Below are 20,247 nucleotides of genomic sequence, written 5' to 3' on the forward strand. Positions count from 1 at the left end.
TCTATAGAAATTGACATCAAATGAGGATTTTGTTTGGCAAGTCCTTTGAACTATTCCAACGTGTAAAAGTCTTGGCTTCCATTTTAGGTTGCGACCCCTCCACTCATTTGAGGGAATCAACGAAGCAAGCTGGACAGAGTCAAAGTCAACGAGACATTTTGACCACGTATTTTATGATGACGTAGGTGCTCTACGAATCACTATGCTTGTTTTAGGTATTGGCTGTCACGTTGTGCTCTTTTCTTAATCTATGCTGACATACTTTGATTTATACTATATATATGTATATATAACCATATCCTTATGTCCCTAATGTTCTTATAATGCAATTTTTCTACCTCAATTTTATCTTTGGGACCTTTGTAGCCATAAAATTAATCACAAGTAGCAATTCCATGTTGCCACACCACCTGCATTCTTGCAGGAGCTATTACCACTTCAGATGTTGCTGCCATGCAATCATAGGAACTTTGGGAACATAATACAATTCCAGGTTATAGAAGACATGGATCCAACTACAAAGTCAATTTGAATTAAGGTAGAGGTATGAAACTGTACATTGTCACTTTCTAAACCTGAGAGAGATAGAGATATCTTGCATGAAACAAGCACCATTAGTAATCATGCTGTAGTTACATATACATCGCAAAACTACCAAGTGTTGCAAGATCAAAGCTAAAGCTAGGATCACATATAAGAGATCCCTGCTGCCATGTAGTTTTAAGGCAGTAGGCACCAGATCTGGCATTTCCTAACAACATTATCTGTGTCTTTCCGAGATCCAATGACCGGCTACATAGGGTGGAACTCATGCGAGAATCTGCTACCGTATCAGTTCACGGCACATGTTCTTTTTAGTAATTTGCAAGTCATTTATTTTGTCCCTGGGGAAAATGAGCATCTAATATTTTTTCCCTTTTTTTCTCCAATATCTTCTCGAACTGACTGTTGGTAACAGACAACACCTGGTTCAATACCAGCTTCACTCCACATTCCCGTACCCGGCTGTATCTAGGTTTTATCCTCTCCTCCAAGCTATAGCCAAAGTAGTGAGGAAATTTGACAAGCTCTGATTTTGGATAATCCATTGTTAAGAAGTAGTTCCATTTGGGTATCAAGTTATCAACCAGGCTGAAAGTATAAAGGGCTCCATATCTGTGAACCATGGTACTCACTTCTGCTGTGCTATAACCCCTTTCAAGAAAAAACTCTGTGACCGGCTTCAGATTAGCCTCGATGCTTAGTCCAAAAGTCTGAGGGCATTTGTGCATAAGAGAGGCAACGTCGATACCTATTGACTGGAAGTAATCAGCTGTAGGCCTGAGCTTATCTTCGATGCTATAGCTTATGATATGGGGGCAGCGTGTCAGAATCTTTCCTATATTCTTCTCTGAAACACCTAGTTCGCATAGGTAATCGGTGGTTGCCTTCACCTTTTGTCTGCTGTAGGTGAGCAATGCTGGAAATCTGTATATAACCTTGGCCCATTTGCTCTTGTCGACACCCAAGTTCTCTAAATAGGCCATCATGGGCTTCAGATTCTCCGAAAAGCTGATACCACATAGCTGAGGCCTTTTAATAAGGATGGTTGGAATGTCTGATCGGGGGACACCAAGCTCCAGAAGAAACTCCACCAAAGGCTTGATTTTGCGGTCCAAACTATAGTAAGCAAAAGCTGGAAACTTACGCACTATGTCCTTGATCTGCTCAAGTTTCATACCGAGGTCCACAAGGTAGAGGACAAGTTCAGGAAGAAGGCCATCAGGACTTAGTTGACTTACTCGGGCTATGGCTCTTTCTTTCTTAGAACTAGAACTAGAACTAGTAGTGTTTACAGGAGAAGTCGAAGCAGCTCTTTCTATACCTGGAGGGTCTGGGAAGTTCTCAACAAAATCTACTAATGCATCCCCATGTTCTTCAAGAAGAGATTCAAGGAATGGAATGAATGCACCTCTAATTTCAAGAGTCGTGAGCTCTCTCCCTGCAATATAGAGATGATTAGTTTGGAGCTAGCATCAGAGAATGCTCAGGGAGAAGGAAGCAAATACATGTCTTTGGATTTCGAACCTACTAGATACCGAGACTTATGCATCAAGTGGAGCTTCAGAATGAGGTGATCTACAAAACATTCTGATTTGTTGATAACTCTCGCTGCCACTGTGTTGCTCAAACCTTGTTTTTTCAGAAACAATGTTAATACAGCCTTTGCCTCCTCTCTCTCTGCAGTTAACAGACTAGAGGGGATTGCAGCAAAGTTGCGAGGAACTACTTCGGATTCATCTGCAATGATATACAAAGTCGATTAAAGGAGGGCAATGAAAAGAGAGAAGAGCAACTTTCTGAAATACTGACGAAGAAGTAAATACGACCAAAATGTGATGAATTAAACACAGAGATGGCTTACATGTTTTAGCTTTGCAGAGAAAGAATTGTTGTGTAACTGTCAGATGAACCCTGTTTCGAAAAAGTAAATCTTCTTAGAATAATTCCGTATATACATGCATTTTCTAAGAAGATAATTAGAGTCGTAAAGAACTGGTTGATTTTCCGATAAACGGTAACCGTGCACCTTGAATGTAGGTGACAAACTATGCAACTGAGTTCAAACAGTTGAAGGCTGTGGCTTGTTATGACGATGGCAAAATACATCACATTGGTTTGAATTAGTATCAATGCTATCTAAGATCAACTTCTTTCTATTACTAAAAGCCCGCAAACGGCTAATGTAACAAGATGTTTGGTCATTTTATATTTCAAAGCCAACATGATTATGAATTCCTAAACTGATTTGATTTCACAAGATATTAATGAAAAAATTCCAACCAACTTAAAAGAAACACGTAAAAGTCTTCAAAACATGTTAGATAGGCATAAACCTCTTCATCGTTCTCTCCATTTATAATAATAAACAGGTCTTCCTCCGAGAGAAAAGAAAAGAAAGAGAAGAAAACAAGAGAGTCAAAGTAGTTTCCAATGATAATCAAGTTCTTTGGAGGCAAGTGGATGGTTAGTTAACATGCTAATTAAAAATCAAGTTTTTACAACTCTTAAACTCCTTTTAAGAACATATGTTTCTCTGGTTCATCCATTAAGATGCTTGTAAATTCCATGCACATACTAAATTCACACTAAAATCCTACAATAAGTTGGAATAAGGTTATAGAACACTATTTTGAAAGAGCTACAACCGGAGATAGAAACAGAATCGTGATTTAGAAATGAAGGTCAACTCAGACCACATTCAAGGACAAGACACACACACACACTCCATTCCATAGCCCATGGGAAGTAGCCCTCCGCAGCAGCAATCTTGCATAAGCCCTGATTCATCCCCTTTGGAATCTCCACGAAATCTTTTATCCAGCTTAATTTTCAAGGAAAATCTAACAAGTATTCCTATTCTTTCTCAGTAGTATCATTCTCTCCCGAAAACGTGAAGGCTCAGAAGAGAATGTGGACACAAGATAGAAGATTGGGAAGAAGAGGATAAAGTCAAAAACCTGGACGCAGATGTAGGCCGATAAGAAACCACCGACCGATTGAAGGGGCGCCGGTGGGCAGTGACTTGAATCGGCCGAATGACAGGAGGCGCCTCCCGAGACTGTGGAGGTCGTCTGGCTGCCATCACCGGACACTGCAGCCACGCTGAGAGACAGAGACGATGATGAGGGGTAGTGTTCATCTAAAGGCTAAGTCTGGGCCAGGCCCTGCGGCCAGCAGTCGCTTGGATTTGGCTAACGTTCGACGAAGACGTCATCTCGACCATCCACGTGTCCCGATGAAGGACAGGAAATCCGGCTAACCGCTTTGCATCCGTCCATCTTGTCGTCTGCGGAGGCTCCACTCATCCTCTCTTTCTCCTCTCTCTCTCTCTCTCTCGATCCGGGGAGGAAGAACCCTAACCCTAGCCATGCCCATCTGTGTTACGCTCTCTCCCTTTCTCCAAAGCCCACGAGAGATCCGAGACAAAGAACCCTAACCGAAGCGATGGCCTTTTGCCTCCGAGCTCCTCCCTCATCGCCCTTCTAGTACTTATCTTCTAGCCGTCCCGCACTGGAAACGGCGTCTGCCGTCTAGCTTTGAACTTCCTGTTGGGAACTCGGGGAGGCTTCGGCAAATGGAACAAAAGAAATCGAGTAAGCTCAGTCTTCCCCCCATTTTGTTCCTCTGTTTTTTCCCAAACAACGTCATGCAAAATATGGTAATTTTTGAACTATTTTAGGGCCAATATATTCGATTAAGTAAAGAAGTAAGCGTCACTCGAATCAAGTATGTTCTTTGACATGGATTCCTGCTTTAGTTGCACTTCTCTTCGGTTTTACTTCTCCATCTCATTCTAGATGATGAATTCTTATGTTGCTGTGATCTGCAAGGAACTATTAGTAGACAATATGATAGTATATGATCTTCATGTTCTCGTGTTCCTCATTTTCAGAAGTCAAATTTACATTATCAGTAATCCTAGTTCTATTTGCAAGAAATTGATGGTCATTAGACAGATTCAATCAAGCCAATAATTCAAGCCTAATCTAAAATTTAAAGTATAGGCCAGACAAATCTCTATGCCTTGATCATACAGATAACAAAGAAAATAATCTGGTGGCCAAACCTTGAGTGGATAGACTGGTGACCGACATTGTTAAAAGGATGAATCCATTACACGAGACTACTATTAATATGCCATTACTTTGTTTTCTAGACTTGAACACTGGTCTGTTGGTGTTATAAAGAATATAATTTTGTAGAGATTGTCTGTTGGTGTTAATCAGGTTTCATCTCTCAAGTTCCAATTGAATAATTTGAATGATATGGTTGATAAATGTGAAGATCTCTTTATCAGCAACCAAACTATTTTAGATAGAGGCATGGACCAATTTTCATAGGGTTATATTGAAGAAATAATTCACAGCTACTACTTAGGTAACATTTTTAGTTTTCATGAAAAGAATATTTCACATTGTTACTCTAAAATCGATAACTTTCTCAGCACTGGATTTGTATGATCAAAAATTTAATTATCTTATCTTGTTATATGACAAACAATTTAACTTAATGATACCTTCATTCAATGTGAGAGTGCTTAAACTGGATCGGGAATAGTTTAATCAGTTTCCAAAAAGATTCAGATAGATAAGTAGGTACTTGATTTATGTCTGAATTCAGGCATAATTTGTAACCAACCTTTTTATCATCGACTCATTGTCACCATAAGGTTTAAATCAAACATCTGATTGATAATGAATAATTGCAGCTATTCCACCATAAGTCTATAAAACTTTCCATGTTCATATAAAACAGGGTGAGGTAAAACTACAAAGCCTGTCCCTGTTGCATGTATGAACATATATTCGAGGTTCTATAAAACCTTTCTTCACATCCTTCCAACCTGAAGGCTGTTAAACTCAGGTTTTCTGTTTATTTCATTCATAAATATTTCATTGTTGATTTCTATATTTATCTGAGTAAATAAATGTAAATTATTTCTGGACTTCTTACAACTTGTTGGAACAACTGAAAATGTTTCATACATGTTGTATATGTGCTCTCATATCCTACCTGGCAAGAAGAATCACCAGATGCTTATTAGAGGTGAACCAACCATATGATCAAGAATTTAATTATCTTATCCGGTTATATAACAAATAATTTAGCTTAATGATTACCTTCATTCAAATGTGAGAGTTCTTCTCGCAAAAGAAAAAAGTGAGAGTTCTTCTTGGGTATTTGGGTCTACCCAAAATCTGCTTAAACTGGGATCGGGAATAGGTTAACCAGTTTCCAAAAGGATTCAGGTACATAAGTAGGTACTTGAATTATGTTTGAATTCAGGCATAATTTGCAACCAACTTTTTTTATCATCGACTTATTGTCACCATCAGGCTTAAATCAAACACCTGATTGCTAATGAATAATTGGAGCTATTCCACCATAAGTGTATAGAACTTTCCATGTTCATATAAAACAGGGTGAAGTAAAACTACAGAGTCTGTTCCTGTTACTTTCTGTAAATCTTTTGCTTCACATCCTGACAACTTGAAGACTGTTAAACTCAGGTTTTAATGTACTCGTATTATTCCTGAACTTGTTACAACTTGTTGGTAATGAGAGAGGATAACATCGAGAGAGAAGATGATGACGACCAAAGAAAAGAAAGAGACTTGAACGCCAAAGAGAGAGCGGTGCCAAAAGTGGGAGAGTGGAAGACGATATAAAAGGGGACGACAACAAGAGGATGATGGGGGTAACAAATGATAGATTAGTCCAATCCAATTATTGATAACTATAATTCAAAAATATTCCTCTAACATTTCATAAGGATAATTTCATTGAGTTGCAGTACATTTAATGAGTTTTTTTTTTTTTATTTCATGCCACATAATGCTTGTTTCTAGCTCTTGTCATCCAATGACCCAACTCAGCCTAAATAATCTTCAATCTTGGTTATAAAATCTAACAAATCATAAAACATAAATCACATGTTTTGCCCCAAGATGAGACCAAGTCAACCTCAACTCTGACATCTACATGTCAGAGTTATCTCCCAGGAGGGGTTTTTTTTTTTGTAGTACCTAAATAACATTATCCTAATCAAATTGATCGGACAACCCATTGCATGAGCAGGAGTTCCAAATCCTTGTAAAATTTTGGAGATGCAGATGAATGCACACCCACCTGAGTTTGTGACTGCCAGTTCGTCCTCACAAATTTTAGCTCTCAGTTTACCATCACATGCAGTGGACGCAAGAGACAAAGGAGTAGAATGTGGCATTCATCATGTCCATCCACCAACCAAACTGCCCTAAGTGCAACTCACAAAGAAGACAAGTCGAAGTTTCTGTATCACGTCCATCACCTCTTTGAACATGAGGTTTTGTACCTTCATATATAAGCGCACACACACACACATCCCTTTATCTTGTTAGGGTTTCTGAAGCGACTGCATGCATTGGTTTACCTGCAGTGGAATCAATGGAGGAGGCTGAGAGTTTCCAAGGGCTTGACGGCTTGGAGCTTCTGAGGAGGAGGAGGCGGCGGCAATGAGTGCACGTACTTGCAGTTCGGACATGAAGGAGATGACTTGCGCAGCATGACGAGGAGATGGCAGTTCACACAGACTAATGCCATCATGCTGCTGCCACTTGAGCTGCACTGTTTCTTCGTCTCTGAGCTCCCAAAGGTTGAGATGTTAAGCTCCAACTTCATCGAGTTCTCCTCGAGCCTCACCCAACTCTTCTTCATCGTCTTCCTGTTCAAGTAGTACATGTTCCCCGACTGCCACAAATCAAGGTTACAACACTGAGATGCCATTTAGCTGTGTGATATATGAGAATAACAGGGAGGGAGGGAGAGAGAGAGAGATAGAGAGAAGGTGTTCACTTGTAAGTCCAGGCATTGTTCCCATTCTAAAGGGAGGGGATGATTGTGGTGGAGATCAATCCCATGATCCCAAGTCTGCATCTTCCTTTTCCTCTTAGCAATCGCATCTGATTCCGTAGATGCACTACTCGTGATCTCACTCATCATCGATCCAGGAAGGCCAAGCGAGAGCTCGGCATGATCCATAGCCTCACTCCCCCTCACCTGCTTCTTCCTCCTGGAAGAACTCTTTCTCGAGCTGTACGCACTCTTTCATGTACTAAGTCTGCCACAAGGCATATTTATATACATGTCTGCATGACATGCCATGAGCCATCACTGACAAGTGGGGAGAGAGAGAGAGAGGTTGAGCAAAACAAGGAGGCTGGGAAGGCTTTCAATTCATTGATGGGATCATGAAGTGGAGGGCGTGGACAGTAAGTAGGGTTCATAAATGGCCTTTCATCCAACACCCATCAAAGGAGGACGATTCAATGGTGGACGAGTAGAGTGACCTTAAATGCCTGAAATCCCTCCCAAGACCGTACGGACGGCGTAGGGCTGGGATCGCCTCCAATTATTGTACGGGCGCAGTTATGATGGAGGATTCAAATCCAGCGTAGTGGGTTGGACCTCTACGAGCGATAGGGAAGGGGCCCCATCGTAATGGACGGCTATGATGTGGCAATTGGATGGTGTCTTTGAAGGCGTGGTTGGAGAGGATCCGTCCCTCCGACTCGGAGAGTTGTCAACCATCAAAATCTAAGTCTTTGCTAATCTATTTTTGGCTACTTTAATGGTTTCCTTTCTGGTGTTGCTAAATTCAGTACATGAAAAATTGCAAATTTAATAATAATAATAATAATAATAATAAGCTACTGGGTTAAAAAGATACATCTTTTAAATGAGATTAGGAGATTAGGAATTCCAAAGGGGAGATGACAAAGCTCAAAATAAATAATTAGGAAGAAATGAGCACAAATAGAAATTAAGAAACATGAGATAAATATAAAAGAAAATAGGATTGATTATATGATTAATTAACAAGTAGTCAGTGAATTCTATCATCTTTTCTCCTCCAATAATTTGTTTCCTATGTCAACAGATGAGATCACCTTTAGAAAATGAACCACAGAAAAATGCAATTAGCAACACATAAATAATTTGTTTCAGAAAATAGGATTATGTTTCAATGTGAGTATAGTTTGATCAATCAAGTACAACACATGGTTCTCTGTGTCTTGTTCCCCATAAACTAGATAATTTGTGATCGTCAATTGAATTCTTGTTTCGAGAGGAAACAATTGCAAGGCCATGCAATGAATTCTAGAGATTTGCGATGGAAGAAGACCAACGACGTCCATAAAGGATGAAGAAAGAGGCTTTGATAGCAAATCTAACTACAAATGACAAAACCGTCTCATTTCATGGCAGCTCTAATGCACCTCGTGACCGTCTTCCTCCCACAACCACACCATTAAGTGCCGTGAATTCATGAACTCGTTCGAGTGGGTGAGCATTCATGAGCATGCATGCTCTAACCCCTCGTATTCTCACAAACAATGAAAGAAACGAAAGGAGCTATGCTTACACAAACAACAGCCTCCACCGCCTCCATGAAATAAATGGCCAAAGGAGCATAAATATACTCACCAGTGCCAACAACTACAATAAATTGGACTCTCTCTCTCTCTCTCTCTCTCTGGCCATGAAGTCATGAGGCCTTCTCTAACATTTTTGTGTCATAAACTCTAGTAAGTATACGACTAGGCATGAGAAGTCGATCGACACTCACGTCCATGCCACATCGAAGGTTTTGATGGGTCAACTTTGAGAAGCCTTTGAAAAGGTTATGTAATAATATTAGTTTGATTGTGATGTACCAAATGAACTCATCAAAGATGGAGGGTTTATAACTCCATTGCATAGATTTTTTGTACCAAACTCACTTAGCAAAAATCAAAAGTTTAAGATCTCATTCGATAACTTTTAGAAGATGTCAACTACTTTACATAGTAAAAAAATTGAAGTGTTGATAATAAATTTATCATTCACTAAAAAAAAAACTTTGAGGTTTTTCTCTTATATTCAAAATAGTAGTTCCAAAGGTAATGATGAACATGTAAAATCCTATATAATCCCATTAAGAAATGTGAGAAGAATTGAGTTGATTTATAATATTAAACAACTCTATTATCATTAACTTGACTTTAAGGTTTTTGTTAATAGAACTAAGATGTGTATATATTTTCTCACCATTATGATGATGATGATTTTTCTTTGTGGATTTGCATGATGAAATTATGATTATTTTGTGAGAACTACACCAAATAGACTTGAAAAATAATTGTGTTAAATTAAAAAAAATATATATCATATGCATGCACAATCTATAATATCCTTATATAGTTTCTAACATTAGAACATTGATTAGGGTTTCTTCCATCATTAGCTCGGTTTTCAACTTAGTGTTATTAATAATTACATAATAAAAATCAGTTAAAAAAAGATATTAATTGAGTTAATTTATTTTCAAATCAAAGTTACTTATTGATTTCAAAATTAGTCTACTAAAAATGAAGTTAATATGCAATTTTTGCCAACCATCCTTTTGTTTCCAAATAGGCTTTTTTTAATGTTTTTCTTGACATTTACATTTCCAATTTTATCATATAAAATAAAGACTTTTATATAATTATATAAAGACCAAAATACCCTCCACATATGTCAGTAAATATGAGTTCATTGGTGTCATTTGCTATGGACATCGGGCTAAAAATGTCATACAAAAACCCTCGACTCCATTTAAGCACGCCTTAACGGTTTCAACGGCCGTCGTTCGAGAGGACCATGAACGTTGCCTCCGCCCACACTCTGCAGTCCGCCCTCCTCTGCCTCCTCCGCCAGCGCAAGCGCATCCGATCCTTCGACCAAATCCACGCTCTGATCCTCACGTCCGGCGTCACCAAGGACTCCTTCGTGGCCGCCGAGGTCGCCGCCCTTCTTCCTGCTTTTGTGGCTCCTCCCGCGGCCTACTCAGCCGTCAAGCACATCCACGGCGTCCGCCGCTACCAGTTCCCCCTGCTATTCAACTCGTTGATCTCCGGATATGCCAGGAGCAAGCACCCACACCTGGGCATCGTCGCGTATAAGCTTATGCTCGCTGACGGCATCTTTCCCGATAGGTACACCTTCCCGATCGTTCTGAAATCTTGCATCAAGTTCTCGGGGATCGGCGAAGCCAGGCAGCTTCAAGGTGCCGCAGTTAAGCTGCGGTTCTCGTGCGATCTGTTTGTCCAGAATGCACTTGTTCATGTATACGCAGTGTGTGAGGAATATGGTGATGCAGGTCTCCTGTTTGACGAAATGCCCATTAAAGACGTGGTCTCCTGGACCAGCTTGATCTCGGGATATGTGAAAGGTGGATTATTCGGAAAAGCTCTGCAATTGTTTTCTCTGATGGATGTGGAGCCGAACATTGCAACTCTAGTTAGCATCATCGTCGCCTGTGGGAGATTGGGGGCTTTGAATGTGGGCAGGGCAATACATGCATTGACATTGAAGCATGACTATGGGTTGAGTCTGGTTGCTGGAAATGCCCTTCTGGATATGTACTTGAAGTGCGAGTGTTTGGAGGAGGCCAGACAGATATTTGATGAACTTCCTGAAAGGGACATAGTTTCATGGACTAGTTTTATTAGTGGGTTAGTGCAATGCAAGCTTCCCAAGGAAGCTATGGATGTTTTCAATTCCATGCAGGCTTCTGGAGTGGAGCCAGACAATGTCACTCTATGTAGTGTTCTGTCAGCTTGTGCGAGCTTGGGGGCATTGTCTTCTGGGAGATGGGTCCATGAGTACATAGAGCGAAAGGGCATTCAGTGGGATGTTCATCTAGGGACCGCAATGGTTGACATGTACTCTAAGTGTGGATGCGTAGATATGGCAGTGCACAGCTTTCATGAGATGCCACATAAGAATGTTACCTCGTGGAATGCATTGCTTGGTGCCCTAGCCACTCATGGTCATGGTAATGAAGCTCTCAAGTACTTCGAACAAATGGCGGGAGTTGGTGTCATTCCTAATGAGGTTACCTTTGTAGCTATTCTTTGTGCATGTTGTCATTCTGGCTTAGTAAAAGAGGGTTGTCATATGTTTGATTTGATGACTAAATCCTACAAACTTGTGCCATGGATAGAACACTATGGATGCATGGTTGATTTGCTTGGTAGAGCTGGGTTCATATCAGAAGCTTATGGACTTGTTAGATCCATGCCAATTAGAGCTGACACTTATGTATGGGGAGCTTTACTGAGCGCTTGCAAAGCTCATGGAAATGTGGAACTTTCTCAAGAAATCCTATGCCACCTTCTTGAGCTGGAGCCTTCTGACAGCGGCGTGTATGTGCTCCTCTCTAACATATTTGCTGCAGATTGTAGGTGGGCAGATGTAACAAGGGTGAGGAGGCTGATGAGGCAGAGCAGTGTAAAGAAAGAAACAGGAACCAGTATTGTCGAGGTGAATGGTGAAGCTCATGAGTTTATAGTTGGAGAGTTTCTCCACCCATTGAAGGAGGACATTTTGCTAGCCTTGTGTACTCTAGATAAACAATTGCAACATGGTGAACTATAGCAGGGATTCAAAACTAGTGGAAGGTTGTGCAGGCTCTCGAAAACTCTTTCCAGGTTTGACTCAAGTAACTTGCACCTTCAGCACAACAAGGGCAACAGAAGATAAACAGAGCTCACAGTCGACTATATTCCACGAATGTATCATGGTTCAAGTCTGCTGATATAAGCATTCAAAAGAAAGAAGATAAGCACAAAGTTATGTCTACTGAAGCTGGAAGTCCTGTAAAAAATTTATGCAAGTGGGAGTTGATGAGTTATTGAAAGTTGGGCAATCGACATGCTGATGTCCCAAATATTTGGGTATGCATTGCCAGGAAAGGTGAGATTTGTTTATGAATGTTTTAGCAGTATATTCAGAAAAACAAACTCTCACCAAATTTTTCTTCCGAAATTATTCTAGTATTGTCATCATAGTGCACAAGGCATCGCAAACATAATCCATCTATAATTATCCCCAGAACTGGTATGGTAGGTCAATGTAACGTTTTGATTATTTTATTTTGCTCCATATTTTTTGTAACTATATATGTCTTTCCCATTTAAGAATTAGTTTTATATCTTTTTAAATGCAAAACATTTAAAATTATAGAGTCATTTTTTGTTGATCTGCTATTATGTAAAAAGCAATTTAACTCATAGCTGATCTGATCAGCATGTGGTTGATATTTTGTAAAGCCCTTCTAATTTTTGGAATCTCGAATCTTTCACTTGGTATTGCTAATGAACTTCGGGATCCATAGTGAAGTTCTCAGCAGAGCCTATAATGCTTTAGGTTTTTATTTTGACACATCCATGTTCAAGCCCAATGGAGTATGAAACTGAGCCTTGTCTTATTCGATCAATTTTCTGTTAACATGTTAATCGTATACAGTGGAACGTGGTCTTATATGTATTTTTTTCTTGAAACATGTTATGTATATAATTAATTTTCAAAGAATGCAATTTCATTTTTGACTCTTTTTATTTGGATTGGATTTGATACTCTAGTTGCTAAATGTTTGCAAAAATCTTCTAACAGCAGTTATGGTTGTCAGGCAATTCAACGTACTAACGCTATGTTTCTTGATATATGCCTGGACTTTTCCATGTGGTATAAGTGAAGGACTTTTGTTTAAGCCAAATAGCATTATGCTTGGTATAAACATGACATTTCACCATCAAAATGCAAATACAAAATTTACCAGGTAGGATGATAAAACAGACTTGTAAACATAGGAAAATTTTGTAGTACGCATCTTATCATGCACAGTATCATATGTCATCATGAAAATTCAGCTTTTTGCATGGCTCCACCATAAGTCTCCCCTAATGAGTATTGACTTACTCTCAAACAATTGCAGTCATCACGTCCATCCACTGACAGCTTGGTACCTTTCAATCAAGAAAAGATTCATGAGTCCTTGTACATGAATTTAATCATAGCTTGTTTTATTTCTTAACACAAACATTACAAAATGCCAACAAATGGAGTTGACACTAATTTGTATGTTTTGTCAAAGCCACAATTTTTCTTGATTAAGTTTTTTCTGCTTCCTTCCTATCTAAGGTTCCACATTTGAACAATTAAAGATTAGAGCTTAGATGTCGCCCTCTTGACATTAGAAAGTTAATGCTATTCTACAGAAATATTTGTAGAAAATAATTTGTGGCTTCCAAATTTAAAGAATCTTAAGTAGAATGAACAAACTTATTTTGTCATCATAAACAATATATTGGGATTTAAGTAATCGCTCGTGGATGATATTTCAGGATGCAGTACTATAAGGGCATGATGTACAAGTATGTATGGTAATTGATGTCTCATGGACGATATATTTCAGGATGCAGTGCTATAAGGGCATGATGTACAAGTATATAAGGCAATTGATGTTTTTATATTCTTCTTACAGGAATAAGCAAGGTAGGTTAAGATTGTCATGGAAGAAATGTGAATCATATTCTATTTATTGATCGAAGAGCTAGGCCTTGTATACGTTTTAAAATCCTGATCTAGTTTCCCTACACTGTTACCTTTCAGGGTTGAACAACCTACAAATTGTTTTATTGAGGCCAAGAAAGAGGTAATGATGGAGGCATTGGGAAATAATGGATAATTCTATGTTCACAGACTTTGGCCATGAAACTAAGCCGCAGCCTGCTCATGTTGTCCTAGGCTTATGCACTGCTCATAGTTTCTGAACCATAATTCATGTCTGACATTTGGCAAACAGTGTTTGGTATCAACAGGATGCTTTTGCATTTTACTCTTTAGAGGATCTAGGTAGATGCTGTTGCATTTGTGTACTCTTTAGTGAGTTTAGGTAGATGCTTTTGCATTTGTGTTCTTTATAGGATCTGGATATGCACAAAGCACATCCCAATTTGGAAAGCACAGTGCAATTCCAAATGATGGTTCCCTGGACATTGAGTCAGGCACTATATATATGTCTGGTGAGCTAAGTTAGATAATTTGCATGAGTTAGTTGAACCCTATTATTGTTCTGATGTACCTTCTTCCACCACATCCATTCTCCCTCTGGCAGTTGAAGAACATTGCAGCTACAGGATCCCCTAGGTTGTAAACTGCTGCAAAATCCCTTGTGCTGAAGTTTTGTCTCCATCCAGGCGCATAGATGGTTTGGCGGACGGACTGCCGGAACAACACAAACACAAACCGGTGGATTCCAGCGGTCGGCCGTGGACTCTCATAGGAGACAATTTCGTTGCCTAAAACACAAGATCAGAATTCAGAACAATTTTTATTGGTAAAAGATGACGGATTTATACTCAGTGAGCTTGATTCTTGGGCTTTGAAATATTTATCTCTAACTTGCTCAGTAAGAATTTTAGTTTTCGTCAACAGGTTTTGAATGTTTAGTATGTGAACTTACGAGGCATGAAACAGCTAGTTAACAAAGTTGTCATGAAGCTAAGGAAGCCAGATAGCTTGACAAGATAATATACCAGCAATGCATCGCAACCACAGATCTGTTGCAATTTTGATTTAATTGCTATGGAAGTCTAATTCCTCATCAAGTCTTTAGGCAGAGGAGATCATGAGCATGTTTCACTGCTGTTAAATTCTTGGTCACTGATCACCAAGTCTTTACCACGGACAGGTGCTGAAACTCTTCCCTATTTTTAGTAAATTTTGTAGGCCAAGAAAAATCTGTGGTCTTATTTTCTGACAATTTCTGATACATTTTCAATTACTTATAACCTTGAAAAGGCAACAACAGCAATCAGTAGTAGTGTCCTAAGTATCTGGGATAGATTACATGGGTTTTTCCTGTCATCGGGCAGAGGAAGAAAGATAGCTTAAAAAGGATGATGGATCCTTGATTATGAGCCACAAACTTTTTCAATTAATCTCCTTTCGTAGGAATATATATTGCAAGAAGTTTTTACAAAATCCTTGAAATTTGTACGAAGAAACTTAATCGAATTACACATCGGCTTTCTTTTTTTTGCGTCACAATGCTATGATTGTAGTTTTCTATTGTTTCCATTTAAAAGCTCCTCTTTATTATTGCAGGTACTTTATTCCGAGATTGATAACATGCTAATTTCAACCGGTGGTCCATTTAGTCACAAATAAACACTTGAACATTGTGTTTTCCGCAGAAAAAAAATGTCTGATTTATGAGGTCTGCATATAAATTCATGTCTTGTATGGAAAAATTCATGGTGGTTTGTTGTCACTCACCGTAAGTGGCGTTTGTTGTCTCTGGGATGTCTGTCACCAACCTATCTCAGACGACAAAGAAAAAAACAAAGGATTACTAGCAGCTGCTAATGTTCCTCAATTGGATGAAGAAGAAGAAAAAAAAAGGGGGGGGGGGGGGGATTACTTCCAGATTTCTTGCAAGTTGATCTTACCAGTGCAGGTACTCTCTCTTTGTTGGATTGCTAGGGCTTGGTGCATCAGGATCCACCATCACCTGTAAGACTAGTATTTAACGTTAGCATCTGCAAGCTCTCTAAACCTTATTTGACATGAAGAAGAAGAAGAAGTAACCATTCATCAATCCAAATTCTTCTTTCTGCTAGTAGTGCAGCATAGAATCCTAATTATTATTCTGAGTTATCAATTCCGAAGTCTAACTCTGACCAAATTGGATGTTATTCTTTTATCATCTCACATGGATTGACCATTGAAAAGAATAATTCACTGTCTTTGGATGTTCTTCTTCTATGTTTCTGGCTGTAATGGGATCTTTTGCTCCTCTCGTCAACAAAGCTGAAAGGATGAGGAGTTTGGTTCTCATCATCATCCAAAGGCTAAAAGGACGGCCAAGCTTAAAGAACAAAAAGTCAAAACAGTCTTATCATCAAAAGACTGCAGAAAAAAGCTTGAACATTCTCTCCACTTGTGTCCTTTGTTCCGCCACTAGTGGACAAACCTACCTCCAGATTTGGCCTATTCTAACGTTTGTTCCCATTGGATTAGATTGCGGTGGGATGAGACTGCTGCAGCCAACTCAAATCTTTGACTTCCCGTCGTCGTTCATTATGCGACTCGGAAGATTTAAGTCAACTAACGGTAAATCTAACTTGTGTTCCGATTGGATTAGATGGAGGTGGGATCGGACTTAGGCAATTTTTTCCTGCACATTTCGTTGTTGATTATGAGACAACTCGGAAACGATCAAGTCGAGGTGATGATACTCACAAGCGTGTAAAGGTTCCTCGTGCTGTGTCCTCGCATCTCCACTCGCGGTTCGGTGGCCACCACCGAGGGTTTGAGCTCGGACCCATTCGTCAATTCCTTGTTGTAGGTTATCTTCATCGTCGCGGACTTGACGAATGGGTCCAACACGTCACCCACGACATTGCCAACGACGAGGGCGTCCCTCGACATGATCGACCACAGCAGAAGAGAGCTTCTCGGTAAGTCGGGAACCAAAGCCGAGGAGGAGATCGATGGCAATGGTGGTGGAGGGGTGGTGGGAGGGATTGGTTATATAGAAACCTCATCATGGTCGCGGAATCCATTTTTTGATGGATTCTGAAGGTGAATAAAATCTTGAGCGAGTGAGTGACGCATGGCAACGAGGAAAGGTGGATGGATTGCCTTTTGACTTGGCTTGCTCTAAATGTCTCCCCCGCAAATCCGGCCACGACGGCATCACTGGATTTGGCCCCCGTGCTTCGAATAAGGAGAGTTGTAAGCTCGCGGGGCAAGTAAGAACCTAATGGCTTTTGCTTTCGCGGATGCTTTGGACCCCAACGAGTCTTCGGAGGTGTGGAGATCATGGCAAATGACTTCATGTCATGGCATCCATGTTTCATTCTTCTTCCTCTTGGCGGCAGCACTTGTAGCTTAGCTAAGTGTGATTTGACAATGGTGTTGCGTCGAGAGAGAGAGAGAGAGAGAGAGAGAGAGAGAGTGAATGAACATGTATTTGATACTGTCGGCAACATGTACTCACTCTTCTGAATAGATTCTTCATGAGAAGATTGTTGAGCTCAAGAATAGGCAGGTTGGGTGGTCAACAAGATGCTTTGCTGGTTATATTCTCCTAGCAACCTCTTTTCTAAATGCTGCATCGATCTTTTGCTGAAGCTGAATCCATATCTTGCCTGCACTGAAGTGTAAGTGTATCTGAGAGACTGAGACCGTTCACCATTAAATGGAAGGAAGAATGATATCCACACGAGAGAGAGAGAGAGAGAGAGAGATCATGGTTTGGTCATCATCCTAAGATGCTTGGAAATTGTGGGCATGCCTTTAGGACCCTTTCTCCATGCTTGCTTTCTCAATATGCTCTCTGCCAATGGATGCTTCTTGGAAACTGCATTCTCTTGAACTGGGAGATTGTTTTGTTCACTCTCATGTGGTTTAATACCTCATAAGCAAATTGATTTATAGATCATCTGCCGACACATTATTCGCGGTATAGGTTTCATATATCAGTTCAAGTTAGAATCTTCAAATATATTCATGATTTATATGTTGTTTGTGATTGGTGTCACCTCTCCTTGTTCAACATGCATTGGGCATGTGGTCAGTGTAGTCCAAAATTTAATACAAGATGGAATGGATTAGAATCTACAGCTAGAAGAAACTTATGAGCCATACATACTACAAGAATAGATCATGAAGTGGAAAAAGGAGAGTGTCTGCAGTAATATGGAAGGAGAAAAATAGCTGGTTCTTGTTATTTGTTATCCTGTATAAGTAAAGTTCTTCATACCTCTGAGCAACTGTGGAGTGAGAAGAAGAAGAGGACAATCGAGTCATACAATGAATGTTTGCCAATTGAAGAAAGCCAAAAAAGTAGGTCTGAGCATTTTGAATAAGGTTGGGTTCTCCTTTTCTTCTTATCTTCGTTTCAAAGCTAAAAAGTATTGGAACCAAGATATGCAATGAAAGCATTCTAGAACCACTCCCTGTCACCAATATATTCTCATTTTGTTCATCTCAGGCTTAAATAAGCATGACTTGAATCATATGGCAGTGGCAGTGTTGTTTCCTATCAAAGACATCAAAAAAAGAAAGATTGCAGCAGTTCCATTGAATAGAAGACAAGGTTGCAGGGGATCAGTCATGTATCAAGGTGAGGCATTTAGACTGTTCACATGTGGTACAATAACCATTTGGTGCTACCTTTTGACTTCCCACTCAAATAGAACATCTGATGACTGGGCTTCATCAGATGCAACTGGATTGGCCTCTGCTGAACAAATCTGAATAAATGATACATTCAAGAAGATGCTGTCCAAGATTTGGTTGTCCAAGTTCAGAGTAACAAGTTTAAGTCTGCTGTTATATTTGGAGTTTCATACCCAGGAAGAGGTTGATTCTGTGCTTAGTTTACATCAGTACATGTACCTGGATAAAAAGATATTATATGTATGCAAGTAAAGGAAAAAAGAATCCAACATCTAACTTTCCATGGACTCCAAAGTAAACAAAGTGATCCAGAACAAAGGGAAGGTGATTGCATGGGCATCTCTTATAGGTATTGTGAAGCTGACAACAGTCAAAATGAAAGAAAGACTGAAACAATCAACTGAAAGCCTTAACCTGCAGCTGAGAATCTCAGTGACTTGTTCTATCTAGCTTTCTCGATCTAGATTATACACAGTTGATAAGGATTAGTGGTTCTTTGCATGTACCTATAACTAGATCTAATAGATATTCCATGTCGACTCCATAATCACTGTTTAATCATTGTTTCACAAGGTAAATCTCAGTTAGTTAGCATGTCAAGATCATACTATTCCAAGTATTTAGTTAATGAAAACCTGGTTTTATTATTCACCTGACAAAGTTTTGATTTCTCAACACCCATTCTATTTGAGTCTACAAGCAGCAACAATATGAAAATAGACAAATACTGCATATAGAACATGATAATATCTAACAGATTTACCTAATGTTCCCATTTCCCCAGTCACAGAAAACCAGTAATGATGTGCAAATCCTAGCTATGATATGATGCCTGGATATTCCCAAGATGATATGCAAAGGCAGTATTCTATTGGACTTTGTGATCCAACCATATACTCCCATCCACAGGTTCCCTTGTCAGGGAACAAAGTTCCCAAATGCAATATACAGGGGCCATTAGGAAAGTTGACATATTCTCAGAGAACATTACTCCACCTAGAAGTTATAAAATCACATCCATCAAACTCATTTAGGCATCAGATGATGGCTCTCCAAATAAAGCATATCAATACACCAAAAGGTAATCTTCTGTTTATTCTGTACAAATAAACAGAAGATTACAGTGATCACTTGAGCCAGTCTAAAATATGAGTCAGCAAGTTTCATTTGCATGTATACTTTAGCAGATGCCTGCTTGGATAGATATAAATATGAGCTTCTTTAGCAGATACCTGTTTGGATTAATCGATAAATCGAATTGCCTACACTTTGAATTGGCACAAATTTGGCACAATCCTCAAGAAGTTTACATGTCAAGTTGACAACTAACCAAAATATTTGACAAATAGTCACAGAGCCTTCTTGATTAAACTAATAATGAGTAGAACCAAATGATCTATAGATGGTTTCTTTTCCTCTCTCACTTAAAATGTTGACCAGCAAAGTAAAATTTTGAACCAAAATCTAAAGCCACAGCAGAACCAAAACAAGAAATAAAAATCTTACCCATATTTCAGATCAACAAAACAATGAGAAAACTTAATTTTCTCATCAATATATACTGATCAAACAATCTTGATTAATTTTCAATACCTTGAGCTGGGTTTTGTTGATTGGCATGGACCAAATGGACTGATTTGATGTATCGTCCAATTGAGAGAAAAAATG

At 39.4% G+C, this 20,247-nt stretch overlaps 3 protein-coding genes and 1 long non-coding RNA gene across 7 annotated transcripts; 2 read left to right on the top strand and 2 right to left on the bottom strand.

Moving 5' to 3' along the window:
• Nucleotides 1-506: 506 nt before the first annotated feature.
• LOC135633660 (transcription termination factor MTERF5, chloroplastic-like) lies at nucleotides 507-3,702 on the bottom strand. The gene is made up of 4 exons (XM_065143406.1): nucleotides 3,501-3,702; nucleotides 2,405-2,454; nucleotides 2,068-2,280; nucleotides 507-1,981 (listed from the first exon to the last, which is right to left on the bottom strand). Exons 1-4 carry the CDS (start codon nucleotides 3,680-3,682, stop codon nucleotides 870-872), a joined length of 1,557 nt encoding a protein of 518 aa, XP_064999478.1. The 5' UTR covers nucleotides 3,683-3,702; the 3' UTR covers nucleotides 507-869.
• Nucleotides 3,703-3,835: 133 nt separating this feature from the next.
• On the top strand, nucleotides 3,836-7,497 carry LOC135633661 (uncharacterized). Its single transcript, XR_010495087.1, has 3 exons — nucleotides 3,836-4,136; nucleotides 6,622-6,868; nucleotides 6,962-7,497. It is a non-coding gene; the product is annotated as an uncharacterized LOC135633661 (long non-coding RNA).
• A 2,706-nt stretch (nucleotides 7,498-10,203) lies between these two features.
• On the top strand, nucleotides 10,204-15,723 carry LOC135633130 (pentatricopeptide repeat-containing protein At4g38010-like). 4 transcript variants are annotated; one of them, XR_010494906.1, is made up of 3 exons: nucleotides 10,204-12,303; nucleotides 14,589-15,082; nucleotides 15,499-15,723. XR_010494906.1 is itself a non-coding variant. In XM_065142243.1 (1 exon), exon 1 carries the CDS (start codon nucleotides 10,207-10,209, stop codon nucleotides 11,983-11,985), a length of 1,779 nt encoding a protein of 592 aa, XP_064998315.1. In that variant the 5' UTR covers nucleotides 10,204-10,206; the 3' UTR covers nucleotides 11,986-12,578. The 4 variants fall into 4 exon arrangements, 1 of the variants encoding a protein (XP_064998315.1); XR_010494907.1 differs by lacking the exon at nucleotides 14,589-15,082 and having other exon boundaries at nucleotides 15,499-15,722; XR_010494905.1 differs by lacking the exons at nucleotides 14,589-15,082; nucleotides 15,499-15,723 and adding an exon at nucleotides 13,734-14,476.
• Nucleotides 13,114-16,880, bottom strand: LOC135633131 (protein FLOWERING LOCUS T-like). The gene is made up of 5 exons (XM_065142244.1): nucleotides 16,636-16,880; nucleotides 15,843-15,904; nucleotides 15,670-15,710; nucleotides 14,474-14,690; nucleotides 13,114-13,355 (listed from the first exon to the last, which is right to left on the bottom strand). Exons 1-5 carry the CDS (start codon nucleotides 16,822-16,824, stop codon nucleotides 13,328-13,330), a joined length of 537 nt encoding a protein of 178 aa, XP_064998316.1. The 5' UTR covers nucleotides 16,825-16,880; the 3' UTR covers nucleotides 13,114-13,327.
• Nucleotides 16,881-20,247: the final 3,367 nt, after the last annotated feature.

The sequence above is a fragment of the Musa acuminata genome, chromosome BXJ3-3 (assembly GCF_036884655.1).
Source record: "Musa acuminata AAA Group cultivar baxijiao chromosome BXJ3-3, Cavendish_Baxijiao_AAA, whole genome shotgun sequence".
NCBI classification, from domain to species: Eukaryota; Viridiplantae; Streptophyta; class Magnoliopsida; order Zingiberales; family Musaceae; genus Musa; species Musa acuminata.